General features: G+C 47.2%; 1 protein-coding gene across 1 annotated transcript; it reads left to right on the top strand.

Moving 5' to 3' along the window:
- Positions 1-81: 81 nt before the first annotated feature.
- Positions 82-14,832, top strand: LOC119101651 (esterase E4). Its single transcript, XM_037225061.1, has 3 exons — positions 82-147; positions 7,750-7,909; positions 12,724-14,832. The coding sequence occupies exons 1-3, from the start codon at positions 145-147 to the stop codon at positions 14,286-14,288; spliced, it is 1,728 nt and encodes a 575-aa protein (XP_037080956.1). The 5' UTR covers positions 82-144; the 3' UTR covers positions 14,289-14,832.
- Positions 14,833-15,770: the final 938 nt, after the last annotated feature.

Raw genomic sequence — 15,770 nt, forward strand, 5'->3', positions numbered from 1 at the left:
GCTATAATCGGATGTCGGTTCGGTCTGGCGCGCCGAGGCAGTCTGGAGCGAGCGGCGGCGGTGTGGGCTGCATCCGCGAGACCACAACCGGCGGCTGGGAGGTGCTCAGGACACAGCGAACGCCGACGGCCTGGGGTCATCCACATGGTAACTTGCAGTTCAGCACGGTTCGACTGCCACTGGGGAGAGCCTGCCATTTTCGCACGGTTTGCTGTACTTTTGTATGGTATTATTGCTTATTTTTCAGCGATGTGTTTTTCGTGCAGTATTATATTCACTTGTGTCCTATATCCTTTGACGGGAATCAAATATCAAGCGACGCGTTGCAATGATTCATTAATAAGCTGGCTTTGCTCGTTTGGTTGTCTTGTACCTCTGCAACTAGTTTATAAACTTTTGTCAACCGTGATGTCTCGACCTAAGAGCAGAGGGATTGATTGTGCTGAGCCGACTTAGTCCTGCACGTCCTTTAACTATGCGATTCATTTAGTGAGTTGCTTAGCGACGAGATCTAATTGTAATAAAAACGCGTCAGATGGCCTTTTACGGCACGAAGACAGCAAATGTGATACTTTTTCAGTATCGCGTGACCTTGATGGCCAGTCCAAGCATAAATGACGAAACGCTTCACGTCGCCAGAGTTATTGGTCGAATTAACTAGCGTCTTTCTTAAGGCCTGGCCTCTCAAGGTCAAGGTGCAAGATCATTTTCGAGGTCAAACTTAAAGGTAGAACTCAAGGTCAAATGACGCAAAATTTCATACCAACCAAAAGTTACCGGCTGTGCAGCTGCCACACCCATTCTCTGGCTCGCAACACGGCGAAAAAGCACCTTCTGGGATGTACGTGCAGATATAGCGGCTCTGGTTCTACATAAAGCTGTATCCATGCCAAGGATCCTCATGCATCATCGTGCCGGTTTCTGCAATAGTGCTTCAATCTATAAACACAGACGGATAACAGAATCGTTCCGCAACCAGATAATCCCAGGACGGTCAAGCGTGTCATGCATCACACATAGTTACGATACAATCAAGCATAACTCTATTAATATACAGACCAAGCAGTGTCCTCAATGGGCTCATATGGCGCAATGCCGGGCTTATTTCGTGGGGGAGCTCACAGAAAGGAAAGCGGCAGGAGGCGAAATTGGCGCGCCACAGACGAGCATAGAAGGATGAGGAGATGAGTTTAGGGTACTAAATTTTGAAACTATGTCCGAAGCCTGTAGGCTGTTTAAGGATTGTCGTTTCAAAATCTTCTTCAGCGCGCAAAGAAGCGTCCGGCAAAAAGCCCTGACCTCTCAGGGTCAAGCATGCAGGTTATGTTCTAGATAAATTCATGAAAATGCATGGCAATTACGGCTTTGAAATCCGATGGAGCTTTGTTTGAGTGAAATGAAGGAAAACTTCATTTGGCCTCACTTTGACCCTCTCTAATTCTGGGCTTGGGGCAGCGTCTCAGCTTTTGTATGCGTGTGCAAACTACTCAAATATTAATTTGGCAGTATTTAGACCAAACATTATGAACCGATTATATCGAAGAGCAAACTTAAAGTGAAGGCAGTGTACCGGTTGCTGCAAAAGGGCGAAATAAGGCATATGAAAACCATCACCGGTAAAACGGTCGAACTCACCGGTCATGGCAACTACATCTGCAGCATAGTCAACCGGAATATAGGAGCAATAAGTAAAATTAGGTTTTCCATTGCCAAACATACAGCCTCCATCTTGTGCCGGTCATTTATTCTGCCCATGTCGACTCCTGTATGGTATGGTAAGCAGTTATACCAGTCGTCTTGGCATATGAGCTGTTTTACAGAAAAGAGTAGTACAACTTGTTAAATAATTATATCTCACAGCCCTCCTCTTCCCCCCCCCCCCCTCCCCTCCTCATAGCTATGAGCTTGAGACGGACCTTATTCTAACATATCATTCCGCAACCCGTTTCGCCTCGGCCAGTTAGAGATCCAGCCCGCAAAATCCCACTGTGCTTCCATGGTGACATGGCATTAAACCACATGTCTTAATTTAGGCACAATCTGGATCGTGTATCTACTACACTAAAGCCACAATGCATGTAGCATTGCTGCATGTCCGAATGCAACCATTAAAATTCCGTACCATTCAGCACAGGCTAAATGGTGGGGAATCTTCTACTGATATTTAATGAAAGAAAGAGCTGTTGGCTTGGTGCGGTTGTGTCAGGTCAAATTTTACATTTCACAAAAGTAAGGGCGTGGTGCATGATAATACAAAATGTTCGTAAAAATCCCTCATGTTTAACACGGACGACGAAACTTTCGCGACCACCGGACGACGACACAGCCCACGTCCACTTCCTGAGCCAATCTCGATAACCAAGGGTCGTAGTGACATTAATCTTGCGCAGTCAGATAGACAGTCGCAAGGGCCCTGCGATAGTATCATATCGGTGGTGCCACGCCACACGAGGCACGTACACACGAAGTGAAAATATTAAGTCGTTCGTTTTTAGCTGATTTTTTTTCGTTTTGGGTTATATCTCGGCACGCAGTGCAGGTAGCGACGTGAATTTTAATTCCTAACATTCAAAATTGGAGCGGCCACATTTGCCGTGTGCATCGCGAGTTCGCGCAACGCATCGTTACGCTGCAAATTGCAATACAAGTTGCAAGCGGCAAGTTTTGTTGCAAGTTTTGAAAGTCGGCGGCAAATACAATCCGCTAACGTCAAAACTATCTGGATTTGAGTGTTGAAAAATATATCAGCGTATTGCCTGATTTATCGCCACTCCTCACCACCCTTTCGTTAACCACATTTTGGAATGGTTCGCTCGCAAACCAGCCAACGCTCCTGGGATGCATGGTGGGTCTTAACGCCGCAACGGAACAGCGCTGTTCAGTCCCTCGGTTGCCGCTGGCGGTTGTTCAAGGTGAAACAGCTGTCTTGATGACGTGTCTGGTTCCCTATTTCACTGCCTCCGACCGATCATGCCATTTCGAACCAAAATTTCGACAACGGTGGGTCGGAGCGACACGCGAGTGGCACGAAGAATGTACCATGCGAAATGGTATGTTCGCATGCATCACGTGGCACGCGCTCAAAGATGAATTTTGCTCCCTTCCGCGGGTTTACGCGTTTTGTGTCAAATATCGGCATCTAGGGCACGGAGCCAATGGGGGGGGGGGGGGGGGGGGTATGCATTGATAGGGGATCGAACAGACAACCACGTGACATAAATTGCAATGCCGCACGTGCTGTGAGTCACGTGTGCGCGAGCCAGGAAAACGTATTTGGTGGTAACCGGCCGTTTTTCACATTTTGTGCTGCCTCTCGACAGTGAGCTTACCGAGAACCGTAATTTGAACTGCAAAACGTACACAATTCCACATTCAGCGTTTTCATCTTAGCGCAGCAAAGCAAGCGTGCAAACGCTTCTCTACTTCTACTATTACATTAAAGGAACAACGGGTGTACGTACATTTCCGCCATCAGTCTTTGAGATCATGCGCATTTTAAAACGTCGGTAAGGATTTTTTAAAAAGAAATTTTCACCCTCCCAGGGGCTGCTGGCAGAGCGCGACAGTGTCACGTCAAATTTTTACATTTCGCAAAAGCAATTGTGTGATGAGAACAACAAAAGATCACAAAAGCCCCCATAGGTTTAACACGGGCGACGCGACGTCCACAACCACCGGACGACGGCACGACCCGCGGCCACGCCCTGAGCCGCATCTCGATAACCAAGGGTCGTAGTGACATGAAACTTGCACAGCCAGATAGACAATCGCAAGGGCCATTGGATGGTATCAAATTAGTGGTGCCACGCCGTACGTGACATGTGAAGACATGGTGAGAACACAGTATTTTCCTTTTTGACGAGTTTTTACGGTTTTGGTCATATCTCAGCACGCAGTGCAGGTAGAGGCATGAATGTTGTCTCTTAGCATTCACATTTGAAGCGGCTACACTTCCAGTGCACATCGCGAGTTTGAACAACGCACCGTTGCGCTGCAAATTTCAAGACAAGTTGCAAGCGGCCAAGTTTTAAAAGTCGACACTTATTACAAGCCGCTACCGCCAAAACTGTCCGGCATCGAGTGTCGAAATCAACACTAGGATGCCGGCCGATTCATTTTGTGTCTTCACCAACCTTTTGCTGCTCATATTTTCACAACTGGTTGGCTATCAAATAAGCTTAGACTAATTGGATGCATGGCGGCTTTAAACGCCGTGACGGAACGGCATTGTCCAGTGCCTCGGGCGCAGCCGACAGTTTTTTTTTTGGGGGGGGGGGTTAACGGCCGCCTGACCACGTGACTGGCTGTCGTAATTAACTACCTCCGACCGATTATGCCATCTCGCACCAATATCTTGACAACGGCGGGTCGGAGCGCCATGGGAGTGGCACGCAAAGATGTACTATGCTAAATGGCAAATTCGCACTCTTGAGTAGCACGCGCTCAAAGATGGATTTTGCTCTCTCCCACGGGTTTGCACGTTTTGTGCCAGATCTCGGCACCCATGACACGAGCCCACTCGGGAGTGGCACGCTTCGATAATGAATGGGAGGTTCGACTTGACAATGTGTAGTGACACGCCTCACGTGTCATCGGGCCCACGTGTTGAACTACGGATTTACATGTTCTAGCTATTTTGACGGGTTTATACATTTTTGCGTTATCTTGACACTCAGGGAATAAAGGGCGTCGAGTGTGGCATGCTCCGATAGGTAATCTAACGGGCAATGTCTCACACGTTTACAATGTGATGCTGCAGGCGTCACGTGACGCGTGCACATTACCTATGAGGATGTATTTAGCCGATTTCGTCGATGTTTACATTTATGCGAGATTTCCACTCTCAGGGCACGAAGTGACACGAGACTGGCATGCTGTGATAGACCATTGAACGGTAAATCCCACGGTGTCACAAGTGCGGGGTGACCGTTACACGCCTCGGCGACACACAAGTCAGCAAGATGGGTTTGCTCTCTTCCACCGGTTTACAAGTGTTGTGCCACATCTCGGCACCCATGGCACTGACATACGCGGAAGTGGCATGCATCGACAGGGAATCGAACGGGCGATCAATTAGCATAGGTTGTCATGTTGCACGTGCTGTGTGTGACGCGTGCACGAGCCAACAAGTGGGTTCGGCCATTTCCAACCATATTTTTAGTTACGTTCTGCAGCATATATCGGCATTTATGGCAGCTAAAACCATCAATCAGACTACAAAAAATAGATTATTCAAAATTCAACGTTTTCTCACCGAGTGTAGCGAAGCCAGCGTGCAAACACTTGCTGAGTGCTTATTTTAGACAAATATATGACACGTGTATGACAAATATAATATCAGTGTAATCAAATGCACAACATTGTTTGCCCATAACCAGTGATGGTGCCTTGAGAACAGTGATAAAAGCGCTTGGATTACACAATACCTATAGTACAAAAAGGCTGCCTTAACACTGTGATGTTGGTCTCAACTACAGCTGCAAAGAAGAGGGTGGAATTTAAAACGGCTCCTCACTACAATGTATGTGGTGTGATTGTGCGGGATGTGTGCGCACGCCCTCGCTGTCTCCCGACCTCTACATCTGACTGGGTGCCGGGGGCGGCGCGTGACTGCGTGTCTCCCGACTCGCCGGGGGTCAAGGGTCGGCCGCTGAGGCGGCGGCAGGCACCCGACGCTTGCAAGTGGCAGTCGGTTTTTGGACGCGTCCGGGCGAATATACGCTACTACAATGTACCAGTCATTTCACCCCTGCCTGACGGAAGGATTAATATACTGGGTTCGTATGTTGCACTGAATGAAGATCATTCGGCAATATTCCTTACGCTGCCCAAGACCTGAAACCTCTTACTTTCTGAGCCACACGTCAGCGAAGATGTACAGGCTTTTTGTGCAGGCTATTTCAAGGTCATTCATGCATCCAAGACGCCGTAGCAACGCCATTGAAATCTTGCCACCCATACGCCCCATGTCGTTCATGACCAATAAAGATTTTATCGTCGAGCCGTTCAAATCTGGTGTTCGTGAGCGTGACTTACAAAGCAAGTGAACGTCAATTTCTCTCAATCAGCGTTGAACGAGTTACGAAAGTTGCAAACAAAGATCACGTTTTGTGCTACATTATATAAAATGTTGGAATGATTGCTTGCTTGTTTACGGAAATAAGACTTTTGATTGAATATGGGAAGAAAAGCTCCATAACCGAGGACACAAATTCAAGTAAACATCTTAAACTCACGGATAAATATGCACGAGCGCAATGAGAGAGAGCGAGGACACGAGCACATAACCATGTTTGGCTCGCGAAACACTGCCAGCACTATTACTGCCATCTCTCGACGAGTTTGAAGTGATGCAAGTGAGTGCTGGGGTAGCAATTTCGCACGGCTAGTGTGCCAGAACCTTGTATGATACAAACGTTCCATGACGCAACAAAAATAACGCATTGAGGAACATATTTACTAAATAGAGAAGCTGCGTTGTTTACACCAGTATTTTCCACTTCAAAGCACACTAAATAGCTAACAGTGAGCTTATTCCAGCGGATCTATCTGCTTCTTCATAGCTGATCCTTTTTCAATATATTCAAATTCGGAACATCCCCGGTAAAGTCATATGTTGTATGGGTTTTCGTTCAAAAATTATTTTGTAGTACAGGAAAGGGAGACAATGCTAAAAAATGGATTTAGCGACTGTGTCAGATAAATGCAATTCACGAGCCCTAAGCCTCTTCAAGAAGAGTAAAAGAAATGACAATTTAAATGGCATGAAATGAGTTGCTCTACCAGATAATCAGTTTGCATTAACCAGTTTGCCAGTTTAAGGGCGTTGGTAGCACGCAAATATTGGCGCAGGTTTGCCGCCCATAGGCGACTAGGAGGCGTCTGGTGTGCTTGCTTATTCTTAGCATCGATAACGATGTATTGAGCTACTGAGTGGAAAACTGAACTTTCCTGAAAGCTGAACTTTGAAAGAGCCATCAGGGCCCATCGAGGTTAGCCCTCCTCAGGTTCCGCACACATCCTCGAAGCTAATCTTACCACCTGACTTGTACGATTTAAGCTATAAATAAAATATCTTAAGACTGATAAAATTTGTTCGATAAGTTTTTAAATGTTACTAGAGAGGGACCTCCTACAACTTCGTTTGTCAGTTCACCTCAATGGTTCACTGCTTTTTGGCTAAATGACATCTGCCTCTTCATAGCTCTTCTCCTGCCTTTTCCTAAATGAAACTGGTTTCCTCTATGTATCGACCTGATTTCCAGTGCTCTATTTGGATCTACCTTGTCTATCCCTTTCATCTTATCGAATACCTCTATCAGATCTTATCTAAGTCTACGATAGTTCAGTTTCATTACGAATCCAAGGCCCTCAGCCTATCCTTATGATTTAAGACGTCAATCCTATCTACGAATTCCAACCAACGAATATGCCAAGAAATGATATACCAAAGAATACGAATATGGCTGATTTTCTCCATGATGACCGACGCATGGCGGGCCGCACCGTTAGCCGGATGTTTTGCGATTGGACACGCCAGGAAGTAAGGAGGCATTGTGGTAGCTGCAATGCCTTAAGACGCACCCGTGCCTTAATTACATGGTTGGACAAGCACATACCACCACTGCCTTACTCGCCCGGTATTTTGACACGTTCCGTGACTCTGGGGACTAAGTCTGTGTCGTGCTTTCTTGCGCTCCATCACTTTCAGGTTGTGGACAACAGCTGAAGGTGACTGTCATGTTCCAGATGACGGTGACTATGCAGCTTCTAGTGTTGCTATGCGCACTAGGCCTTATGTTCGGCACAGCAACAGCCGCAGGGGATTCTATCGTGTCGACCAAGTCGGGAGATGTCCGAGGCGTTGGGATGAAGTCCTTCCTTGGGGAGGAGTATTTCTCCTTCAAAGGTAAGGGATGCAAGTGGTATGTTGCAAATTGGTTGTTCCTTGTCAGGAATAAACTTACAACTCGGTAGGCATACGATTGAAGGGGACATCAATTTGACGTGAATCGCACTTGATCTAAGTAGCCTTAGACAGCCTGATTCTTCGACTGCGTCAAATTAGGGCTGGAACTAGGAATAATATCAGTGCGGGAGGAACGAGGCCCAGAACTGAACTAGTAAGTAAACTTATAGGCGATTTGCGAAGAGGCGAAAGGCGAAGGCGAGTTTACGAAAACGAATCGCACGGACCACCTCAGCTAGGTGCCCCTTTTGTGTTCTCTGTCGTATTATGCCTAGTATTGTGAGAAGCAGATGACTCGGCATTTGCAATAATAGCAGGAGTGACTGTGACGCGAGCGAGTAATCGTGCTTTCAGTGGCAATGGGAAACTAGACCTTTTTATTCGATGACTTTGTCCAATGATGGCTTCAAAAAGATATTTATCCCTAAAAGGGAATGATCCATGTTTGCAGGCATTGAAGCAATCACTACATATGACGAAATGAGCTCATTCATGCCTAGTGATATACTTTAGATTGAAAAAGACTGCTCTAGACAACAAACTTTCTATATTTAGTGAGTATACCCCTCAATGCGTCATTCTTTGATGGCATCAATGAACGTTTGCATGACGCCAAGGTGCTGCAAAACTAGCCGTGCGAAATTGCAATCGTAGCACCCACTTGTAGTTCTTCAATATCCCGATAGGTGGCTGTGGCGGCGCTGGGTATTTACTGAACCAAATATCTTAATGTGCTTGTATATTAGCCCTTTCTTGTGGTGTTCTTGCATATTTAAATGAGAGCTTAAGTTTTATTGTAATCACACACTTATCTATGACACCATTCTTAATTCATTCTATTGCAAATTGCATGGGCGCAGCCAGAGCCTTGGCGAGGGAGGCACAGGGCTAACAAAGAACACCCTGATAGTAAAAGGGCTCCCCCAAAAAATGCGGATATGGCCTATCACCCCCGCCCCCACCCCTACCCCGCCTCGTACTGGAATCCCTCCTGCTTTCATAATAAATTCAATCATGTAAAGATGAGTGCGGTGTGCACTTTTGTATTGACTCCAAATCTGACATATGATTTACCAAAAGCACATGCTACGTTATGCAAATTACTTTCAGCAAAGCACACAACCAATAAGTGACGTCACTTGCTCTGCCTGTTTTGTGGATCCACAAAAAATAGGTGACAATGATGCAAACACGTCTTTGGCTTCCGCGGCCATACAACATGCTGCAAGCATCAGGCTGCTTTACTCAAAAATATTGTTCACACAAGTAATAACACTTGCATAACATGAAAATGACACTGCAAACCTGCCGACCTCGCACAACGCTGGAGACATGACAAGGGCATGTAGTTATGGTTAGATGGGGGAAATCCAGGGAGGTGCTGAAGCTGCGTGTGCATACAAGGCTCATGATAAAATATAATTAAGTGCCACCCAAGAAACCAACAGCCATGCTTCTCCACCTTTCTCAGCATCCAGCATCTCAGACAATTTTTCACAGTTGTATCATGCGAGTTTGTACCAAGCATGTGCATTAACGAGCTGTGCTGACCTTTTCCTACTGCCCAGATGAATTGCAAATATCATGGCGTGCAATCTATTAATTACGGGCTGTAATACCTCAACAGGCTCAGAATGTTGGCAGGATCACAATGAAGTAGCAAACTGCCTTTGAACACCCCCAGCAGCATGGGTGGTAGTGTTTCGTTCAGTTTACCAATATCAATACTTTGTCATGTTTAAACACAAAATCTAAGATATAGGGCAGTGTCAATATATCACATCTTATTGGAGGTCATTATATTTAAAGAATATCAAAATACTGTTCTCTCTCATAGGTGCAAACATCGCAAGCACACTCTCTGTCACATCAAGATCAATACAGGCCACTGGCACGCACCACAAGTGATCACACCCATATCAAGCCCCTGATTCACACTCTAATGTCAATAAGTGTGATCCGACACTTGCAACACCCGCGTGATTATCAAATTGCAGGTTTTCTCGCAATGTCCGCACAGGTTTTTGGTTATAATGCAACATTTCACAGTGACCTCCTTTCAAAACAAAGTCCCAGCGGGGGTTCATGGTGGTCGTACTTGTCTTACACAATTGTTTGCTCAAGATTTGAATTTGTCGTACAATATGGGTGAAATGTTTAGTATTATATATATATATATATATATATATATATATAAACTAATTACTGTAATATTTCCCTAATTGTATAACGCCTTGCTAACCCATAAATCCGTGCAAGGTGCTTTGCTCCGGTACACAAGGCGCCAGTCGAGCTGTCTGTAAGAAATACGTCAGTGGAAGAATAAAAGAAACGCCAGTAGGAGAAAAAAAGCATATTTGTCGTCGCGTCTTCTTTTTATAACAATCGGGAAAGTGCCGTTCTTTTTCCGATGCCGTATTTTTGAGACATTGGCGTGCTCTTTTTTAAAACATTGATCTATGGCCTAGAAGTAAGGGAAAATGTCCCGCTGACGAGTGGCGCACAACCCGAAGGTGCTCACGTTTACGCTCGTGACAGGTATTTAGCAGCGAAGTCTTACTAACAGACAAGCACCTTCAGCGGATTGTATGATACGTGCCGTACCACCGCTTTTCTGAATGTATCAGCGGCCATGCTGTTTTGACAATAAGCAGAAAACAGCCTGTAATATAGCGGCGATCGTATGACGTTTCTATGGTGACATCAATGCCCAGATGACTGAAGTGGTCTCCCAATAAACCTTTTCCCACTTTTGCGGACGTGTAACTCAGGAACCAGAGGGGTTTGTGTCTTAAAAAAGGCATGGCCGTGAACTGCATCTAAAGGTCCTCAAGATGGCTATTTCAGTTAAAACCTCCCATGTAAGGCGGAACATTCCCTTTAAGGAATGTGAGAATTTGAGTGGCGGTATTAGGGCGTCATGAACACCTGGATGGTCTTGAAACTGTATCCCGAAACATTCTGCATGTCTTCGCGGGCGTGTAGCCCAGAAACTATAGTGGTTAGGGTCTTAAGAAGGGCATGCTGTTGAGCTGCACCGAATGACCTTCAAGATGGTCATTTCAGTTCGAAGCGCCTACAAATATGGCTTCATGTCCAACATATGTGGTAGTCTCCCGACATTATGGGTTATGAAAGAAAGGGTACCACATACGCATAAGGTTTTTAAATTGAAATAGCCATCTTGAACATAATTCGGTGCAGTTCACAGCCTTGCCCTTCTTTAGACCTAAGCCCCTTTAGTTTCTGAGCTACGCACGCGCGAAAATGTACCATATTTCGTGTAGACAACTTCAAGGTCACCCATCCACGACGCCATGATAAAATCCTTCATGTTCTGCCATTACATTGGCCATGTGGCGATTATGGCCAATAAAAACCTAGCTGTCGAATTGTTCCTACCTGGCGTTCGTGAGCACGATTCACAGATATAACGGTTGTGTGTTGGTTCTCAATGGTCTCTCAATCAATATTGTGCGAGGTACGATGACGGAAACAAATGTTGACGCATTGAGGAGCATGTTTACTAAATAGAGAGGCTGTGTTGCTTAGAGCAGTTTTTCTGCTTAAACGCATGCTAATGATTAAACATAGTCTTATTTATTTTTGTCAGATGTCTTCATATGTCTTCGCTGTGACTTGACTGTGATATGACTTCAATGTCTTCAAATGTGGAACATTCCCTTTTATGACAAAACTTGGTTCGTGATCAAGACGTGCAATAAGCAGCGCAATCTGGCTGTAAGTCAGTGACTCTCTGACTTTGTGACACTCGGTGCTGCATCCACGCAACCCCAAATGTTTAAAGGGAGTGCTCAACAATTGTATGGTGTTTTCAACTGAAATAGCCATCTAGAAGGCCATTCGGTAAAGTTCAGATTTCTGCCCTTCTTAAGACCTAAACCCGCTTAGTTGCTGAGCTACACGTCCGCAAATATTTGCAGAATATTTTGGGGAGACATTTTCAAGGTCACCCGGGCATCCGTGACGCCATAATAACATTATTCTTAACTTCTCCTTCCATTTCCTATGCGGCGATCAAGGCCGAGAAAAATATGGTAGTTAAGTCTTTGAAATCTGGCGTTCGTGAGCCTGATTTCCAGACATAACGGTCATCAATTAGCTTGCAACCAATGCTGTGCAAGGAATGATGGCGTCATTTACCAATGACGTAGTGAGGAGCATACTTACCGAACAGGAGAAATTGTGTTGTTTAGGGCAATCTTCTTCACTTAAAAGTATACCAAAATTTGACATGGGCTTGTTTTACCATATCTGATGCTTGCTTCAACATCTTAAAGATATGGAACATTTCCTGTCAACAACCATAGTTTCTCACCTGTTTAAGACATCATACATGTCTCGGGGAACTTCCCATAGGTGGCACGTAGTATGGTGCACCAGCACGCATGGGTCAAGCTCAGAAGTGAAAGGGATTGAAGTCAGAAAAAGCGTGTGGCTTTCAGCTGCGGGGAATGGTTATGGCAATAGCTATATCCGCTTGAAACATGATGCAAATGTGGAAGAAGTCCTTAACTGTTGCAGGGATAGCCCCATTGAAAACCATATTTCAGAATTCCGTACGTAGCGGTGCAAAATTCAATCATCGTGGCAGCTTCGTTTTGCCACTCATTTCCGTCCCAGTTGGTGCCGAGGCATCTGCTTCATCACTGGTCGTGGGTAGACATTTATGCAATGAAGAAATCCGAGCGAGTTGTGGCTACCTTGATGACGTCATAACGCCCCGTCCGCAGGCATTCCGTACGCCGAGCCTCCGCTGGGGCCGATGCGGTTCCGGGCGCCACAGCCTCACCCGGGCTGGACGGGGGTCCGTGACGCCAAGGACCACGGCGACGTGTGTCTGCAGTACGACGTGTTCGCCGGTGGTGTGATGGCCGGCTCTGAGGACTGCTTGTTCGTGAACGTGTACACACCAAGCCTACCCACCTCGGACAAGCATCCAGACCTGCCGGTAATGGTGTGGATCCATGGCGGGGGTTTCATCAATGGCTACGGAGACGCTGAATTTTACGGCCCGGACTATTTCATGGACGAGCAGGTGGTGCTGGTGACCTTCAACTATCGTCTTGGGCCGTTCGGCTTCCTAACCACGGCCGACGCTCACGCCCCCGGTAACTACGGCCTGCATGACCAGGTGCTTGCCCTTGAGTGGGTGCAGGCCAACATCGAGGCGTTCGGCGGCAATCGCGACGACGTCACCATCTTCGGCGAGTCGGCCGGCGGCGCCAGCGTAGGCCTGCAGGTGCTGAGCCCGCGCTCGCGGGGCCTCTTCGCCAAGGCCATCAGTCAGTCAGGAGCGTCGTTCTGCACTTTTGGTGCCAGCGGAAAGCCTCAGGGTCAGGTGGTTCGACAGCATGCTGAGGTGCTGGACTGTGATACTACCAGCAGTCAGACTATTGTAGAATGCCTCCGTCAGAAGCCCGCCGAGGATGTCCTGTCGGTCATGCCGAAACTAGCCCCGGACGCCCCATTGGGAATGGATATCCTCTACAAGCCACGCGTGGATGCTGAGTCGTCGTCGCCGTTTTTACCTGAGAACCCGTACGTGGCTCTGAAAGAGGGTCACTTCAACAGGGTGCCCTGGATGAATGGGCTGAACAGCGACGAGGGCGCATTTTCCGTCGTCTTTAAAGGCATTGGGAGAAAGGTACCACCCTATGAAAGTCGCGATTGGGATATCTGGGCTAAGGAACTGCTCGAGATCTCCCAGGTGACGGCAGACCCGGCCGCGATGGCCCAGCGCATCTACAGGTACTACTTTGGCGATGACCCGGTGACAGGCGCCAACCTGAACCTGCTGGTGGACATGTTGACAGACAGAGGGTTTGCCTGTTGCATATCTAGTGAGATAGAGCTGGCCTCTGCTCATACCAACGTGTACAAGTACATGCTGGATCACTTGGGGCCAGGCAAGCAGAACTTTGTCGAGGTCCTGACCAAACTCATGGGGCTGGAGGACGCCAAGGATATGGGTGTGTCACATGGGGAGGACGTGATGTATCTCTTCAAGGTATCAATCGCTGCACCCATAACACCGGACTCGGACGAGTACAAGATGATTCGATTCATGGTGTCGCTGTGGGCCAACTTCGCCCGCCGCGGGTACCCGAGCACTGACGTGGTGCCCATGCCCAGCTGGCCGATCTACACGGTCAGCCGTCAGGAGCACATGCGACTCAACCTAGCGCCGTCTGTGGGCCGCGCCGCTTTCAGTGAGCGGATGCAGTTCTGGCAGCAGCTCGACATCCAGGAGAATTGGCGCCAGCCACAGATGGGACAGCGCAGGGATGAGCTTTGAGCGACGCTATCCAACAATGCTGAGCTTTCGAAGGCGATACCAAACCCTGAAAACGGGCTGCGTAATCGGCTGCAGATTCTAGAGCTGGCGTTGCGGACTTTTGAGCCTGCAGGCCAGCAGAGCCCTGGGAAGGAGCTCAAAAGTGTTATCTCTAGTCCACAACAGTTGACAGCTGCAGAATCTGCGGTGGGTGCTGCAGCCAGCTGCAAGGTGTGAACCAGCCTTGGTGCGCACCGAATGTATGTAAACATGTTATCGATAGCTGCCACATAAAGACGCTATACGTCTTTGTTAACGTCTTCCGCCCAGAAACCAATGCATTGTAAGCAAGTGTCTGCCGCTTCTCATATGTCGCAAACCCTCTTTTATTGCTAAACCATGTTGTAAATGTTGTGCTCCGTAATGTCAACATATGAACGGCTACATGTCGCAAGTTCTTGATGGAACTCCGTTCCGCTGACATCTCCCCCTTAACAGCTTGGATTTTAGAAAGTGGGTTCGTTCTTCTTCTGTACAAGCTAATACAACTTGTAATAAAAATAACGTGTGGTTTTCCCTGTTGTGGTGCGATGCATTCACTTTATTACCATAGATGCATACGATTGACACTTTCTTCGGAACAAATTACAGGCGTTAAACTCGATGAAGAAGTGCAGATCAGTGTTTAGTGTCGCAAGTTGCCTGGATATGGGCAATGGGGTGTGTTTTGAGTAAAAAATTCAAGTGAGACAAAATAATTCCTTGGCGCTGGAGCCCAAAAGTACGCGGCATATCAAAAGTTCTTCCCAAAAACTTTAATTCGTGACGCGCGGGTCGATCGAAATATTGCTGTAAATCAACGTCCTGCGTTGCGGTCACTGTATGTTGGGCGGCGCGGGTAGCCGCATGTAACACCAAGCCGCGGGCGGCAAGCGATATAAAGTAGGTCCGCGTATGGGAACAATGCTACCGAGCTTCTTAAACCGTTGTGGAGAATGTCCCGGTCTGAGGCCTAAGATTGGGATTAGTAATTGCCCGATTGGTTGTCATGTGGCAGAAACTTCAGGAGTTCTTGAGTATGAGGTCGTACGTATGTTTGTTCGTAATGCTTTAGGCTTTCACTTCTCGAAGACAACTCACGTGCTGCGAACAAAGTCATGCAAAACACATGCCTCGGAACACAGTACTTGGTGCGCAACTTAATATAGACAGCAAGGACTGCAGTCTGCACCAGGGGCGTGGAGCCTGGTTAGGGTGATCCCATTTACAACTTGCCCAGCCGAGCAAGTATTCAATATACCGGCCCAAACAGCAGTTACTCGCGCCGAGGCTGGTGTGCATTTGGCGAGTTCGGCGGCGAAGGGGGAACTCAAGGATTAGGGGAAGTGGGCGAAAAGGTGGGAAGAAGGAGAGGAGAAAGGAGAACAGGTGGCCTCGGTGACAGGGCAACGCCCAAGCGCAAAAGTGATATATGTTCCACTCCACAAAGTCATCTGCATCACC

This window comes from Pollicipes pollicipes, unplaced genomic scaffold (assembly GCF_011947565.3).
Source record: "Pollicipes pollicipes isolate AB1234 unplaced genomic scaffold, Ppol_2.1 Scaffold_4881;HRSCAF=5763_pilon_pilon_pilon, whole genome shotgun sequence".
NCBI lineage: Eukaryota > Metazoa > Arthropoda > Thecostraca > Pollicipedomorpha > Pollicipedidae > Pollicipes > Pollicipes pollicipes.

Excerpts from the sequence above, each read along its gene's own strand:
- LOC119101651 (XM_037225061.1), top strand. Across the intron at positions 7,910-12,723 it reads GGAGTATTTCTCCTTCAAAG|GCATTCCGTACGCCGAGCCT; the intron begins GTAAGGGATGCA and ends CCCCGTCCGCAG.